The sequence below is a fragment of the Python bivittatus genome, unplaced genomic scaffold, assembly GCF_059951505.1.
Source record: "Python bivittatus isolate LINGU-HERP-01145 unplaced genomic scaffold, Pbiv_v1 ctg000020_np1212, whole genome shotgun sequence".
Lineage (NCBI taxonomy): Eukaryota > Metazoa > Chordata > Lepidosauria > Squamata > Pythonidae > Python > Python bivittatus.
In genome coordinates, this window is record NW_028277030.1 from 119399217 (window position 1) to 119416470 (window position 17254).

General features: G+C 37.6%; 1 protein-coding gene and 1 long non-coding RNA gene across 3 annotated transcripts in view; both read left to right on the plus strand.

The window, feature by feature from the left end:
* EPAS1 (endothelial PAS domain protein 1) overlaps positions 1–5428 on the plus strand; it is a 127646-nt gene extending 122218 nt beyond the window's left edge. For both annotated transcript variants that reach the window (XM_088147802.1, XM_088147795.1), the window contains exon 16: positions 719–5428. In XM_088147802.1, the coding sequence (XP_088003928.1) occupies positions 719–870 (152 nt within the window). In that variant the 3' untranslated portion in view covers positions 871–5428. The remainder of the gene's footprint in view (positions 1–718) is intronic.
* Positions 5429–13494: 8066 nt separating this feature from the next.
* Positions 13495–16527, plus strand: LOC148217165 (uncharacterized). Its single transcript, XR_015798036.1, has 4 exons — positions 13495–14119; positions 15042–15110; positions 15435–15502; positions 16190–16527. It is a non-coding gene; the product is annotated as an uncharacterized LOC148217165 (long non-coding RNA).
* The last annotated feature ends 727 nt before the right edge of the window (positions 16528–17254 follow it).

The following is a 17254-nucleotide window of genomic DNA, read 5'->3' on the forward strand; positions in this document are numbered from 1 at the left end:
CCATAACTGCTTGGAGTTACACTCTGTACTAATTCGTAAATCATAGTTTACAAACTATAGTGGATGAGTTCATACATCATGACAAGCCAAAAACCAACAAAATTATATTGTGCTTTAGCAAATTGTATAAATGTATATCATCAACTCCTATATTTTGCCATTTGCACACTTCTGTACAGTCATGTATCTTCCCATTCACACACATATACACAGACACATAGTGTTCCTGCCCTTCAAATGTAGCCACCCATTTCACTACCATTGGGGTATGTTGATCAAGTGGCTTCACGTCTGAGGACTCAACCCAAAACTTTATGGAGAATGACTGCATTGCACTGATTAGGATATTGTACTCATCATTCATGAGTACTCTCTGTACTCATCATTCAACTAGCACTTGAGTCTACAAGCAGTTTCCAGACCAGTAAATAGTTGCAACTTCTAAACTGGTTTTAAGCTCGTTGCCACTTTCTTTGTTTATTTATTATGTCTCTTATCCCTACTTAATTAACTATAAGGATGTTGCTTCACATCTGGAGGTGGAAATGTGTTTGTTTCTTTGTTTTGTCTTGCTTGAGTTTTCATTTAGTTATCGTTGAAAGGCTGCATTTTTTTCTTTTATTGTATTGATATGTCATTTTTTAAAATTCAGCACTGCTTCTAAGGCCCTTTGGGAATGAAGTGTATTGCTCAGCTTCTGAATATTTTTGTCCCCCAGGAGTTGCAAGTCGTCTGCTTGGGTCTTCTTTGGAACCTTATTTGTTGCCAGAACTGACCCGATATGACTGTGAGGTTAACGTCCCGGTGCTGGGCAGTTCGACTCTTCTGCAGGGAGGTGACTTGCTTCGAGCTCTTGACCAAGCCACTTGAGCAAATCTGCAATATGCCCTGGCTGATACTGTTCCAAGCAGCTGCAGTTTTAAAATATATTTTTGCAAGTAGACAATTTCTAATACCAATTTACATTTTTACAAGATTTTACTTACATGTTGAACTTGTCCACTTTACCAAATAGTGGCCTTTCTGCAAAGTTACTCACTTTCTTATTTGCTTTAAAAGAAGTATGCATCTACTGTATTTTTTCCTTCTATCCTGATAAAGTGTTCCTTAGAAAATTTATATTATATTATTCCCCTTTACTGTGTGTAATTTATATGTTCTGAAATTTCCTCAATATTCATGCTAATTAAAACAAACAAACAAAAAAGGCTTTGGGTGTGCTAATGCCTGTATGTAATACTTTGGCTCAATTTATTACAACAGTGTCATTTTTTGCCAAAGATTAAGTGAAATAAATCTTTTTCTGACTGTAGTCAGCACTGCCTTATTCAAACAGAGTACCCATTATGGCCATTCCCAAGGTGTTACTTACATTTCCCAGTGTGCAGAAGAGTGCAAGCTTCGATCTCTTTACAAATCCAAAAATAAGAGGTAAATCTTCATTAGTTCTAAGAGTTGACTGCTGTGTTGGCTAATCCCTGTGAAAATAACAGATCGTAGCGTTTGGGTTGGTGTCTTCATTTAAGACTGAATTAGTAATGCAAGCAATAATTTGTAATGGTATGCCATGGCTCTGCGTAGCAAGAACAGAAAATGAAGCAAATGTGAGAATGGATCATTTGGCTCCAGCTTCCTCTGTAATGTTGCAAATTATCTTAGAGTGAACTCTCAGATCATGCAGTATAGCTGCTTGGCTTCATATCTTATCCTGGCTCAGCTTTAAAGATGGAAGCTTTTTCATGTTTGCATATGGAAGAGCCAGAGCTGTCTGGCAAGTCCCTGTCATGGATTTAAGCAATATGAAAGTGCTTCCCTCACTTGCTCTTAAGAGAACTCCTACGATTCAATGTTCTCCTAAATTAAAATAGTTGCTGACTTTTAGGTTTTAAGCATGTTTTTGGGAAAGTATCCAAAACAATGGAACTGTTGCATTTTATCTCATTTAGATCAGAATTAACTCCGCAGAATCTGTCTACATAAGTCAGGAATTTAAATCAGAGTTGGACATAACCTTAAAACTGCTGATCACTTAGACGAAATTTATATGTTTTAATTCTCTAATATTTTCACCCAACCACCATAACTGATTTGATACTTTTGTCTGAGTTAAATATTTATCATGTGCTGGTACTTTGTATTATCTTTTAAGATAGATGCAGAATTATGAATGCTTCTTTGAAACCCTTTTCTTCAATCCCATCTTTTTGTTATATCATGACAGGAACTGTCTAAAGGCTATTATTAACACTGCTAATTGCCAGTTAAATTCAATGTTGGTGTTTTGGTTTTTCCCTCTCAGCTAGCTGTGTCCTCCACACTACTGATTTATGGTGAGAAATAAATACATTTGCTTGCCTAGTTACTATGCTGTAGAAAGTGTTATAGACTCTGGTGTGGTTAAGTGAGGTTTTTGTCACTTTTTTTTTAGTGTACCTTAATTGTTGATAGCCTTTCTGTGCAAATAATCGTTTAGTAGGTTTTCAAAAGACCATTCTGAACTTTCAGAAACACTATAAGAAAAAATGTTGGTGCTCAGGAATTTATTTAAATAGAAGGAGTCCATTTCATTCCATGTAGTCCTGTTTGCCTTTGCTGGGCAAACAGGAATAGCTGTATATTCAATTCAGCAATAATATAAGCTCAAGGAACTGTGGGGTGCAGATTTAAAGGTATTTATTAAAACTATAGAGCAGATGTGCACGACCTGAGGCCCTAAGGCCTTGTGGCCCCCAAAAGCTTTGGATGTAGCCCTCAGAAACCTCCAAATGTTGTTACCAAACTGTAATATTTAATAAGACAGAAGGGCAAAGTTATTAAATGCACAAATAGGGGCCATATTTATTATTTTAATCTGAAATCAGTTTAAATGTAAATAAAATGACATCATATTGGAGAACAGCCACCAACTTGCCCAAGGCTAAGTGTGATGCTTGGTGCAGAAGCAATTGCACACCCTTGCCTTTGAATTTTAGAATGAGCTTTAGAAGCCCAAGTCAGAGTCAGAGGATCAGGAATTCTGATAATGCTACACGACGCTAAAATCTCACTTGCGTAGATGATTATCTGGTGCAAATTAGCAGCACTTGAAATTTCTAAAAGACAGGGATCGCTCTTAGAATGAAACTGGTTTCACTGAAGAATGGGGTTATAGGGCAACTCTCCAGAGCAGATTCTTGGAAGGAGTGAGGCTGGGGGTGGGGGGAGAGGAGAAGAAAAAAGCCCTGCTGTGCAAGTGGAAATGTACTTACATGGCATTAAATTCCACTCTTAGAAATTAAAACAATTTCTACTATATTCCTCCTCATGCCCATTGCCCTCATCTAAACAAATGAATTAGTATTTAAGGCTCATTGAAGACAATAGAGTTTAAGATGTAGCCAAGCTTTCCCCAAAGTCCTATTTATTTCCCTGAGACTTAATCACAACTAACTTTTGAGGGGGGGGGGGATTCAGGCCTATATTTGTTTGTAGTTTACTGCTGAAGTGCCTTAAACCTTTTAGTCCATTATAGCAAATATAGCTCTCATTCTTCCCTGCATAGGGAATATAAAGCTATGCTAGAACTTTGCATGTTCTACACTGAAGGTATTTATGGAGTCCTTGTAAAACCATAGTTGCCTGTCTGCCTTACATAGAAATTGCAGTTTTGACAAAAATCAGTGCTCCATCCAGCCAAACCTAAGTTAGCAGAAATGGGAAATACAAATTAAATGTGATGTCAATGGATTTTGCTTGAATTTTGGGAAGAAAAGAGTTCTTCAAACTAGGTAAACCCATGAAAGAAGTTGTTTGCAGAAAGATTTTAGAGTAAAAGTGTTCAGGAATGGAGACTGCTCAGGGATCTTTATTTAAAACAAAAACACTACACTTTTTTAATTGACTCAGTATTTCTGTAGTGAATGAAAAAAGGCTCAGCAGAAATGCTGTGAAGGTTGCCCCAGCTCTTTTTGTTCTAGGGCATAATCTCTCCAGTGTGGAAATACTCATACTCAGTAGATTATTCTGGACCCAGTTAGGATTTTCATTGTTCCTCAGCAGCTCACTACATTGTACCAGTGGCAAGTCCTTGTGAAAGAAAGATCTGGAGCAAAGTCCTCCACCCAAGCTTTATCATTTTACCACTTGATGATCAGGATCTACAGGTGATATTATATAAGGCAGAGGGAAAACCAGGGCCAGGTGAAGCTGTTTTGATGTCCGCAGCAAAAGATAAAGAGCTATAGAACTATCCCCCAATTTCAGAAGCTGATCAGACTGAGAGTTGAATCTTCTTCAGAATTGGTTATAGGAATGTCCTCTGTTTCATCCAAAAGTAGCAGTCTAAATTAGGAGGTATAAAGCAGGCCATCCAAAGACAAAATATGGCCCATAACCCTGAAAAATGCACTACTCTGGTTTCACATGAAATGCAAACCCAGCCATCAAATATAATTCTGTACCTATATGATAGTAAGCCCTGCTGAAATCGAAAGAACATACTTTTGAAGAGACATGTATAAATTTGCATTTCTAAGAGTTTGTCTCTGCCATGCAAAGTTCAGGAAGCATCTATTGAAGAGTGGCCATCATAATACCCCCTTTTTCAACTTGGTGCTTTCCAGTGTGGACTGCTACTCCAAGAATACAGAACCCAGTTGTAGTTTATATCAGGAGGGTATCATGTGGAGGAAGACTGTGATAATACTTTCACAACCAATTAAGTATATGGCATAATTTCAGATCTGCAAGAAGAGTAGTGTTTTATCAGAGGAACACTGCATTTAAAAATTAGGACTTATGAAGCATTAAAGAGTTGTGTATATATATATATATATATATATATATATATATATATATATATATAGTTTGTCATAATGCATATGTTCAAAGAAGTGGCAATGGATTACAGGTTCAACTAAAATACATTTAGTGGCAAATATGATTTGCTTGATGTGACTCTCGTATATGAGTTTTGATTGGATCGGATATTCAGTTATTATAATAAAGTTTTCAGTGCATTTTGGAGAAAACATATATTACAAATATCCACATTAAGCTGCTAATCTCAAATAGTTCACTTTAAAGTAATCCATTGATTTACAGTGACATCTCTGGAATTTAAGTGGCTTGAAGCCTGTGGTTGCAGCAAACCAAATCTATTCGTGGTAATGAGCTGTGTGCCTGAAGGGTTAATGGCACTCATATATTGCTCTTTTATTTTTATTTGTAGTTTCAGCATTCAAGTGTTTACCCTAACCCTTTACTAAAAATACACTGGGGGAGAGGGAGTCCATGCTTAAAATATTAACCATAACTATTGTCATAATTATTTCATGTTCTCTCTATTGTTGAATTTCTTACTGATAACCTTGTAACTGTATGGCAACTTTTAACTCAATAAAGAAATGTATTTTGACACTGATACCTTATTAAAGCATACTGATCCTTCCATGTCTTGTGACTCTTGATTCTGGCAAAATAACGGTCAGTTGAAAGTATCTTTGTGAAGTGCAAGTATTTATTAAATTGTTTGTAGAAATTAAGATTTGCAATTAACTTTAAATGTATAGAACAAAAAAAATAGCCATCTTGACAGCTAATCACAAAAAGTACTTAGTGAAGTATAAAATAAATCTTGTTTCACGTCTTATTTATTCTTTATAAACTGGCCTGAAATTTTATGTTAAACTAGAATAATTTAGATTATTTACCATAACTAACATATATCAACTGCTTATTCCTTTAGTCTTATTTCTATTAAAAACTCACTCACCGGCTAATTCTTGCTTCTCTTGCTTCTGTTTTTTTCTTGCCATACAGGGATTGACTTCACTTCCTCTTATTCACTGATTAGAACCACGTTTCACTGTATTGACCCTCATTTGGATGATAAACTACGTATTATCCATACACATGCAATATAATTTTTTCAATTAATAATTCTTATTTATAACACCTCCAATAGACCCAGGGGATTATTCTGCCCCAATAAATGGTTGCTATTTCTAACTACCTTTTTTTTTTTTTTTTTTTGTGGCTCCGAGTCAATGTTGAGTCCTGGCAACTGCCTGGACTAGTCCCTGCAGTTTTCTTGGCAAGATTTCAGAAGCGGCTTGCCGCTGTCTCCTTCCTAGGGCTGAGAGAGAGTGACTGGCCCAAGGTCACCCAACTGGCTTTGTGCCTAAAGTGGAACTAGAATTCAGAGTCTCCTGGTTTCTAGCCTGATGCCTTTACCATGACACCAAGCTGGTGCTCTGACTACATAAACTATCTTTAATATGGAAATCTGAGATCACACTGCCTGTAGAAGTCACAAATTCCATGCCTGAAGACAAGGAATATGCATCTGATGATAGCTTTATTATCCTATGGAGTCTTAGGCTCTGAGTTTTGGTTTCTTTGCAAGCTTATCTTGCTTGACCCTGTTTCTCGAAGTCCTTGTGAATGGGAGGACTGCTGTTTCCATAGAATTAGCTGCAAGTGTCTTCTGTTCCTCCTAATTCAGTCACTCTTGGTCTTGACAATAGCAAATCGAGATCTCTGAAACTCTGAAACTATTTTTGCACAGTTGCTGGTTCTAAAGATCTCCTTTGATCATCCATACTTGAGATCCTTGATATAATTCTGGCAAAGCATAAACTCCATGAAGATTATCAAACAGTGATTTGGAAATTACTGACTTCCTTGAAATCAGAATATTGAGGATGCTAATGTGCAGTGTTTGTTTCTAAGAAACTAACCTTATTTGTCAACCCATGATTAGCTGACATAAATTATACCAAGGCTTCTGCAAACATCATACAGCTGTGGACTATATAAACATTCAATTTGTCCACAGTTTCCTGTATCTGTGATTTTGCCCTATGGTGGATGGGCTTTTAAACATCCCTAACAAACTACACCTGTTAAGGCTTAGGTTGCCCAGTTGCAGTACTTTGACCAGAAGCTCCAGAGAAAAATCTCTCCCCACCAGCCAGAGCCCTGGTGATTGGAGGGGAAGAGGGAAATCATTTATATGTTTTCTAAAGGTCATGTGTGGGTTTTGTTTGGAATGGGTTTGGGGTTTGTTTTTTGTTTTTGTTTTTTTGGCTTGTTCGTTTGTTTTTGCAAGGACTGGTACTGGACCAGATTGTGGGAAATGTTGGGTTATGCTATACTTAGAGTAATGGATGGGAGTTGCTTTATAACTTAATAAAGCACAGAAAACATCATTCTAGGCTAGAACCTAGGGAGAATAGCATTTTCCATTTGCAGCTTTTGGGATAAATTCCTTGTTCAAAATGCCCACAACCAATCTATGCCTGACACTTCATTTCTGCTGGATCCAAACTCATCATTACCTGTTTTCGTATCTAGTTTCTACAAATAAGCCTTAGCAGATCCTCCAGGCTTCTATGTCCTTTATTGATTGTTCTTAGGCACAAAAGATTCATAAAATTTCCCCAAGACAAAACACAAAATATTTGCCCATTTTTTTCCTTATCTGAAGCAGCAACAAATATTCAAAAATCTGCTCTCCCTACAGGCCCACGTTATAATTGATGCACATACTGGCTTTCTTCTTCTCTCTTTGGTTTAGTAGCACTCCTAGACTCAGGAGAACCACTGCTTCCAATCTGCCCATCCAGCAAGCTGGCTAAAATCAAAAGCCTTTTGAAAGTGCTTGGAGTTTCAGATGGAAATCTGACTGATGTGCAGGAATTGCCCAAACTACAAGGTGGTCCAAACTTTGTACACTGTGCTTTTTAAAATGGCCTGAAATTTTCAGTTAAAAAAAAACCTCATAGCAACAACATATAACTGTTTACAGTCCTCAATTTGCTTTTCCAAGTTAAAAACATATTTCCCAGCAAACCCCTCTGTTCCTCCTAGTCTCTTCCTCCTTTTTCCTTTTCACTGATAAGGACCACAATCTGTTATTCATGCTTTGTTTACAACCCTACTGTGTATATCTTGTGAGTCTCTGGAAATGGAGAGGTATATAAATTGAAGAAATACATAATTTATAAGAAATTCATAATTTATATGAATAAATAAATATTATTTTACAGCTTTAGTCCATTTCAAGTTTTCCAAGCACCTCATTTAAGCTATTTTAAGAGTCCTAAGGCAGGTTGCCCTTTTTCCAAGGAACTCAGAATTAGTTCATTTAGAAATATCAAAAGTATTTCTCATAATAGTGCATGGAGATCAGTTGACTTAACAACTGTTGATGTCAACCCAAATGCCAAATTGAGCTTCACTGCTAAACTAAAGCTTGAAGTCAACGGCCTCTTGCCCAGTCCAAGTATCTTAGATAGGAATGGAGTCTGCTGAGATGATAGACAATTCAATAATTTAAGGTCTGGGGAGATATGAAGAAAGGCTTCTGTTAACCATGTTTAATTCTGGGGGCCACATTTTAAGTGCCTCTTTGGCAAAATGGAAGTTGCCTAAGGTGAGGAGAAGTCTGGGAACCAAATCATACCAGGAAGGGTTTAAAGAGAAGACTTTATTTACCCTAGAGAAGGAAAGGTTTCAGAAAACTTGATGATAATTTTGCAATATCTGAAGAGCTAGCAGTTTTGTTTTCTATTGCCCCAAAGGTAGAAATTGAAAGGAAGTAGATTTCAGTGAAGTAGATTTCGACGACCTTTAAAGTCCTACTGTAAGAGCTATTCTACTGCGGAACAGTTTAGTAATGATCTTTCGTGGAGCATAAATTGCAGACAAGATTCCATAATTCTATGAAATAATCAGGGATACAAGCAATGGGAATGGGATACCAGGGCAGCACGTGTATTAGTTTGTCTTCTTTAGCCTTTCCTAATTAGGTAGAAGAACCAAAGGACAAGCTGACTCAAGATTGTGGGAGTTGCAAATCCAAGGTATCTGAAGGGCTAAGAAAGACTGAATAAGTTCAGTGTTGTAAATTCTGATTGATGTCAACTCCCTAGAATGGGAGCTGCCTCTTTCTAAGCTCTGCTGCCTTGATTTTGTTAATGCTGAGCAATGAACCTGAGGGCTTCAGCATGCAAATCGGTAAGCATCAGTAATGGGCCCACTATTTAGTAATTCTATATGCTAATAGCATGTATCCAGAACACCGTGCCACCCAAATAAAATAGGTTTTCCATATTACATGGAAGGGTCAGCAAGCTTGAGGAGGGGGGAAAAACTATGGTTTATAGAACCAAAATGACTACAACAATCTTTCAGTAACCAAAATGCCCTAAGGTCAAAGTCCAGTGAGGATTAGGTGTACTCAGCAGTCATGGAATAATTGTTGATATAAAAAGGGGTCAGGATGATCAAGTCTGTTTGGGGGATTTTCTTTGTTTTGTTTTGTTTTAATCCTTTGGGTGTGATGGGGTTGGTCTTCTGGTTGGCTGTATTCCCTTTGCTTTGATAAATGTTTTCTTTTTGGGGTTGAAAGGGTCTCTATAACAGTTAAGAGGGAGGGGGGATGATGAGTTTGATCATTTCTGTAAAGTCATTTACTTTAGTTTCTTTAGTTATCTCTTTTTTACATTTTTTTTTCCTTCCTTGCACTTTGTTCTCTTTTTTCTTTCTTTCTTTTTCTTTTTTAGATTTGTCTTTTACTTATGAAAAAAATTAAAATTGTTTTAAAAAAAGATGTTTTCTTTTAAAATTCTTTTTCAGCTGTAAGCCACCCAGAGTCATTGTGAAGTTGGGTGGCCTGGAAATGAAATGAAATGAAATGAAATGAAATGTTGTGGCTGGCTGGCTGGCTGGCAATAAAACAAAAATTCTACACTCCAAAATTTTATTATCGATCCATTTGTATGTCACTATTTCCTGACCTACCACAAATTTGTATCAATTAATTAATCAATCAATTAATTTAACTTATAAGTTACTGCAATGCATCATAGAGTTTGGGTTTTTAATTTTCCAGTATTTTGCAATTATAATGTTCGCTGTCAGACAGAGTTTCAAGTATTTGAACACATAACTGAATGAAGTTATTAAAATTCCACAATAATGGGAATCAATTTAATTTCAAATTAATTTCAATGTTATCCTTTTATTTGATCAGTAAGACATTCCATTGTCTTCTAAAACTTAAGAAATGGACATGCCACCAACAACCACATATATTTCCTACTTTTATTATTGGATATTTTCAACTGTTCATACCACTTGTACCAGATTCAGTCTTAAGTGAAGTTAGTTATTTCTCTAACACATTTCAATCCTGTCCTTCCTCACAGAAGCCTAAGGTGCTGCATACACAGGCATGTAAGGACATGTATCTTGTACGACTGTAAAATTTTCATAATAACTCCAAGTGGTAAATTATCAAGTAAGTTACCTGATTTCACCTTTGGACTTGTATAGCATCAACCATAATGGGAGATTTAATACCTTTCTTTGACAGCTGCTGATGTTCTGAATCATATTTCATTTCCACCATCTTTTTGTTTTGTTGTTGTTGTTTTTTAATTATAGAAGGAGACAGAGGGATTGACCTTTTCTAATAGGTACCCCATAAAAGCATAGATCAGTCACTATTGCTAGTCATGAATGCTAATGCAAGTTGGAAGAGGCACTCATTCTCCAGTCCAGATACAAATTGTTGGGCTGCATGTTTTTTGAAGACCATATTAACTCTTGATTCTATGGACACAAATTAGAGAATTTCTTGTGGGAGGGAAAAACTTGTGCAAGAAAAGAATCCACAATTTTTGTTGACTCCTCTCCAGCTGTGTTACTCCCTTCCTGATGCTGAAGCAGGTTTCCTCCAAATTGAATATGTTTTAAAATAATGTAAGAGGCTGCAACAGGACAAAAGAGGCAGAAAAAAAAAATATGTCTCCATTTTTCTGAATGTAAGCCATAAATGTAAAGAATGGAATCTTTTAAAATATTTCTTAAATGGGTAGATAAAGAATGTTCTACTTCTCTAGTGCTCATGTATACTTTACATGGTGGCCCCTTAGATATCTTCATCTTCAAAAGCTAAATAGCTTCAATAGCTAAGAAAGAGATGTAATGATTTATATTTAGATGCAACTGAGGGTATATTGATTATAATTTTAAAAAATGCAGTAAAACTTCAATTAATAGGTCGTTTTGGAGAAATCTACAAGATTTGCCCCACTTTACATAATTTAAATAGTTACATAATTGATGTTATTTGCAGTAAAACCTCAATTTAACAGACATCAGTCTATTAAATGGTAAGGTAATCCAAGCAAAACATGGGTCCGCTATATCCAAAATTAGCTAAGCCAAGAACCATTAAATTGAGATTTTACTGTACATGTCAGCATAGCACAGGAGTCTTTATCTCGGGCTTTATTGCATGCTGCTGATGGGCAACTTCTGGACCACATACTGTATGCCATGTATCTTTATGCCATGTATCTTTACACTAAACTGAACTCAACACTTCTCTTCAGCTGAGGAGTATCTTCTGATGGCTTTTAAAACTGAGGATTGTGTCCCACCTGGTTTTTAATGGAGGATTATCTGCTATAAAGCAGGACACCTAAGGACCTTATACTTTCCCCTACCAGCATTTTTAGAGGCAAAAAGCAAATGGGGGGAGAGGACATTTTTTTCAGTGGGAAACCAGGAGGAGAAAGACTACACAAACTATCCTTTTCCACAAAATGTAGTTCCAGTGCAGATCAATATCCCTTGTAACTGCTTTTTATGAAAAGATTAAGTCTTTTAAGAGTAAGAGTGTAGAGGGTTAATGTGACATATTGTTTGATTCTTGTTTTTTTTTTATTGTACTACACCCAAGATACCATGCAAGTACAGCCCTGGTATATCTATAGTTGGATTAGGTTTACAATCGTGGGTAGAGATTGTATCATCATCATCATCATTTCAGTGTGTTCATACTGAAGGAGATCTGCTCATCAGAAGTCCAAATTACTAGTGAGTCAGAGAATTTGTGATTTTTTCAGAGTGCCTTGCCTATTACGGAGCCCTCCAAGGTTCTGTATAAAAATATTCACAAATAAACTGGAGGTAGAAACTGAAGTGGTGGGTTTGATGATAACATAAAAATAAAAAGGGAGAAGAAGGGGCTCTTAAAGTATTTCTCCAAATAGTGGAAGTTAGAATTGCTAGTAGGATCAAGAAAAAGTAAATATTAACAGATAGCTAGTTGATATACACAATTAACTATACATACAGAGAAGGGAGTTGAATTTCTAGAATGGAATTGTGATATATGTAAGGGAAGGAATCATGTTGCAAGTTTGTAATGAGACCCTCAAACAATGTTTGGATCCCAGGAACTGAAACTCAGGAACATAATACTAGTCCAGCCTTCCCAAATCTGGTGTCTCTGGCTGTATTAATGTTGCTTGTTGTAAACGTAGCTTCCTTGCCAGCCAGCAGGCTCAGACTATAGGCCAGAAAGACAATTCACATCCCTGGGAGTAGCTATGGCTCCTGGTCAGGTACAGAATCAGATTTTCATAGCTTCTCCCTCTGCTGAAAATAGAAAAAAGATCTGGATTTTTAAAACAAAGGCTAGAACTCCGAGAGAAGCTCTGAAGTCTAGGGAAAGTAAGCTTGGGACTAACATTTTCCCCAGCGTCTCTGATTAAAGTTTGGAATTTCCAAAAAGCCAGAAATGTCCAGCAAATTCAAGCAGCAGAAATTTTTCTTTAGAAACTACTATTTCTGTAGAAATACATAAAATGTTTAGCTAGGAACCTGTGCTAGGTTTAATTTGTTTTCTGTTTGGTACTACCGTAAGTCAATTTTCATTGCCTTATATTTCTATTTCTCTGTACTGCTAGTGAAATGTGGGTAATTTCAATCTTTATCCATTCTTCAAGTTGAGCATAACAGTATTAATTCTGCTATAGTTTTCTTGTATTCTGTACAAATTTGAATCCTATTCCAATTTCTTTACAAAAGTTTTTTTTTTTTTTTTTTTAATTTGTAGCAGACTAGAACCATCTTCTGGTCAATCCAGAGCCTTATATTATCTTTTGAAACTCATTTTGAAAAAAACTCTTTTACCGTGATCTGGAGAGCTCTGTATTTTGCTACAGCACTGAAAACTTATATTTTCATCTTTAAAGTTACTGTCAGCTTGGCGAGGTAGTCCAGACAGGAAGCACACCCAGATGAACTAATTCTACTTCATTGTAAGGTTACATTAGCAGAGTCCTGCAAGTCTGAAGGTACATTTCTCCCTCCTCATCTTTACAGCCCAAGAAACTAGGGAGGATCCCTTCTGAGATGTTTGCCATGCCCACATTCCTTTTGCAGGCTAAGCTGCCTCTTATCTGACCGTTCCTTGGCTGTGGCTGTTCCCCTTGTCTCCCTCCACATGTATAGAACTCTGTCAAATTACTCCAAATTGGCAGCATAACAACTGGGGCAAGGACATATCCCTCCTTGTCAAATCAGGGGTGTGGTAATCCATGGCAATCCCTGGTATGGCAATCCATCAAACCAAATCAAATCCTTCATTGGTCGGGTAGTGGGGCAATAGAAAAGAACAACTATACTAGCTTCTCTCAGTTTGGTGCCCCCAAATGTGTTACACTGGAACAGCCATCTTCTCAGCAGCTGGCTGGGAAGTGATAGGAGAGCACCAGTTTAGGCATGTGTGAACCAACCATGGGAAATTATGAATTTCTTATGAATACATTCTGACGAATACATTCAATTCTCTGGAAATTAGAGTCTCAGTATGTTGCTGTGATTAATTTTCAGTTTGCAAAGCGTAGCAGAGGCTGTACTCTGCAGATGGATCTTGGAGGACTAATCAGAATGCTGTTACTGAATAAGAAAGCTTGGAGTTAGATTATCCCTGATGGCTCAGCCACCTCAGCGTCATGTTACATCTTTCATGCTTTGCTTTACTAATGATTTCCTAAACTAATGAGATCTGAAGTGAAACAATTCCTTTGTTTTCTGCTAAAACATTCCTCCCTACTTGATTTCTAATCAACTTCATTCAGGCTGTTAGAGAACTACAAAACAAAACAAAAAAAACCCACCCTATATTTCTTTTCCGCACTGGATTGCATTTGCAAATGAGCTGCGTGTATCAGAGCGACAAGTTGATGCAACGATCCATTGTTGTGGTGAACATTCCAAGAAGCAGTATTTGTCGGCAAATGGAAGCATCAAGCGCAAAAGGAAAAAAGGCAAGCAGGTTTGCAAATGGAATAATTTATATTATACAATTATTAATTATTAATTAATTAATTAATTAATTATTTTAAACAAAGAGATTTCCAGCCCATGAAATGGGATTTGGATACCATTGGATGCCAGCCAGAGTGAAGAATTTCTAAGCCTCACCAATTTCCACAGAAGAACATCAAGCGTGCGCTGTTGAAATATATGAGAACGAGGAATTATTTATATTTTAAAGATTGCTCTGTCCTACTTTAAGTTGGATCCAACTAAAGCTGAGAGGGTATTTAAAACATTCTGATTTGTTGTAACATCTGGGATTCTTTTTTACACGGCTGGCAACCCTCTCCTTCACAGTTGTTAATTATGTGATGGCTATTTAAAAACCCAGCCCTCTATGCATGTACTGCAGCTTTCCCCAAATGGTCAGGGATTTAGTGCTTAAATAATTAGTGTTTGTTACAGACCCGGAGGAGAGATAAGTTTAAAACTTTATTGGCAGACCCCCTTCTCCCAAGGGCCCTCAGTAAAAGATAATTTTGATAAACTGCCACCAATCAGCTTGAAGATATTGATACCCTCTACCCTGTCTGACTGAGGAATTCTTAGCTTTTCTCCCTTCAGACCAGCTCTACGGAAATAGAAAGGAAGGTGCTTTGATTTCCTGACCGACGCTCAGGAATACCGAACTTAACAAACCTTGTGCCAATCTTGAAACACAAGGCGTAGCTATGGAACCGCCCAGTTTTGTTTCTAGGGAAGGTTTTACTGAAACTTTCTCATGTTATATAAATGTTGCTAAATCCCTAGACATAAAAATAAGGCTTACTGTGACAGGAAACAGAGGGAAAACAAGGGATAGTATCAATTACACTCAATAAATTCCCAATAAAATCAAGATATGGCTCACCTGCCTGTTCTGCTTACTCTGCTGTTAGGACGGCCCGCTGACTAACCCTGGAGGACATGGATACACAACATTATCATCAACCTGCCACTATGTGAAGGTAATATCCACCTGTCTTTTCTTACTCCACATCAGAAGGTGTTTTTCCAATCTCTGTCAACACAAGCAGGTGTTGTGCAGTCCATCTGTTGCATTTTGTTTTATTTCAGCAATGTCTCCACTCCAACTGGTTAAGTGTGTGCTATGGCGTGTGATTCCCTCCCCTTCAGTCACTGATTGTCCCCCCCCCCTCCCCTCGCCCCTTGTGCGGGTGAGTTCAGCAAGGAAGCAAACAAATCCCAACCTCTTCCTCTAAGGAAAATAGGTAGGCCTATGATTTAATTTATTTTGTTTTTTTAATGGTCATCTTTTCCAACCTCAACAGCCCTCCAGGGAGTTTGCAGTGTAAAATGGCAACCCCAAAGCATCCTGGTTCTTCTCTGAAATCACAAGGTAAAACTACAGCAATTGAAAAAAAAATGTACAGTATTTACTAATGGTATTCAGAATTTTGATCAATAGCTATTTTCTAAGGTTAATAAAAAAATGCTCACAACCAAGACTTCCCAAGATAGTATGGTTCATCTACGGCAGTGTTTCTCAACCTCAGCAACTTTAAGATGTGTGGGCTTCGACTCCCAGAATCCCCCAGCCAGCACTGAGATTGAGAAACACTGATCTGTGGCAAGAGGCTCATTTTGGCGTTCCTGGGGACTCAAACGTTCCTTTGAGGAACCAAAATCCTCTGTTACCCTGGAACCCTTCAAGCTCTTGGCATAGCCTGCAGGACAGCTCCAGAAGTTGCCATCAAATTGTAATTTCTAATGTGACAGAAGGGCAAAATTATGGAATACATATCGACTAGATTTAATTAATTAAATTTAAGTGTAAACGTAAACCAAATTTAGGGTTTTTTTCCTCCTTGACCTGCCCTATATGCCACTCAAAGGTAAATAGAGACCTTCACCCAAAGCAGGCTGCGCGCTCCTGATCTCAGCCTACAAACCTATCTGTATCTAGAACTGGAATAAAGTGATTATCTCTTGAATGATTTTTTTATACACGTCAGCTAGAATTTTCATAATTCAACATCCCTTACTGTACTATCATTTATTATTTCTCAAAATGCTCTGGATGTAGCTGAACTCTGGGCCAAGCTGGGAAATCTACATGGTGATGCCAACTTATTGCTCCTATATTGCTAAGTGACTGCTGCCTGCCGGAATCAGTCTGTGTTCCCAGAAGAGGAATCCAACCAGATGACACTCAGGGTTTAGCCTCACATACTGTCTGCCATGGCATGAAGGCACTCCGGGGTTTGTAGAAAACATGTCACCCCCATCCCATCACCAAACTGCTGCTGAGGCAGCCCAAATTTGGCTTTAGATGTTCCAGTGTATAAACAGTGTTTTCCCTCTTATTCTGGCCCAGGACCTTACCAGCGGACAATCTAGGGCACATGGAGGAAGAGTCTTGGGAAGACGTGGTCCAGTTCACTGATCTGCTTGGCTTGAATTGGCCTGGTAGGTCTGGTGTTGCTGTCCTCTTCGGTCTGGTTGCTGGCCTCTGTCCTCCATGAATGTTGTTTTTGCTGAGCAAGAGACCAGAACATCTTCTTCCACAGCTGCTTTATTCACCTCATTTGAAAAAGGAATATTGGCCTATTGATGTACAAAGTTGTCACTGCCACAGAACCAGAGTGTGTTCCACATATAGGAAGCCCATTTCTAAAGCTCCGCTTTTTCAGGAACGCTTATGGAGTGGCCTGATGAGCGCTGCACAGATCTAGATGGCTGCTGGACGGCAACCAAGAAAGACAGGAAACTCTTAGAAAAAAAGAAGAAAACCCCCTCAAAAGTATCGGAAAGAAATACATGAAAATATTCAGAAAATCCCAAAAATAAAATTTGAACTGAAACCACAAATATTCTTATTAGGTACTATTCCAGAAAACATGAATGAAAAAATATCACAGTTTACTAAGATAAATGCTGACAGCTGCAAGAACAAATTTGGCAGGATTTTTGGAAAAGGGGAACTTTGCCGATGATACCAGATTGGTAAAATTGCAGAATGTGCAGCAATGGCAAAATTGACAGTATATATCCATAATAGAAGTTTAACCAAATATAAGCAAGAATGGCTTACTTACATACTTGACATTATATACTACACAATATGGAAAGGCAGTTTGGTGTAGTGGCT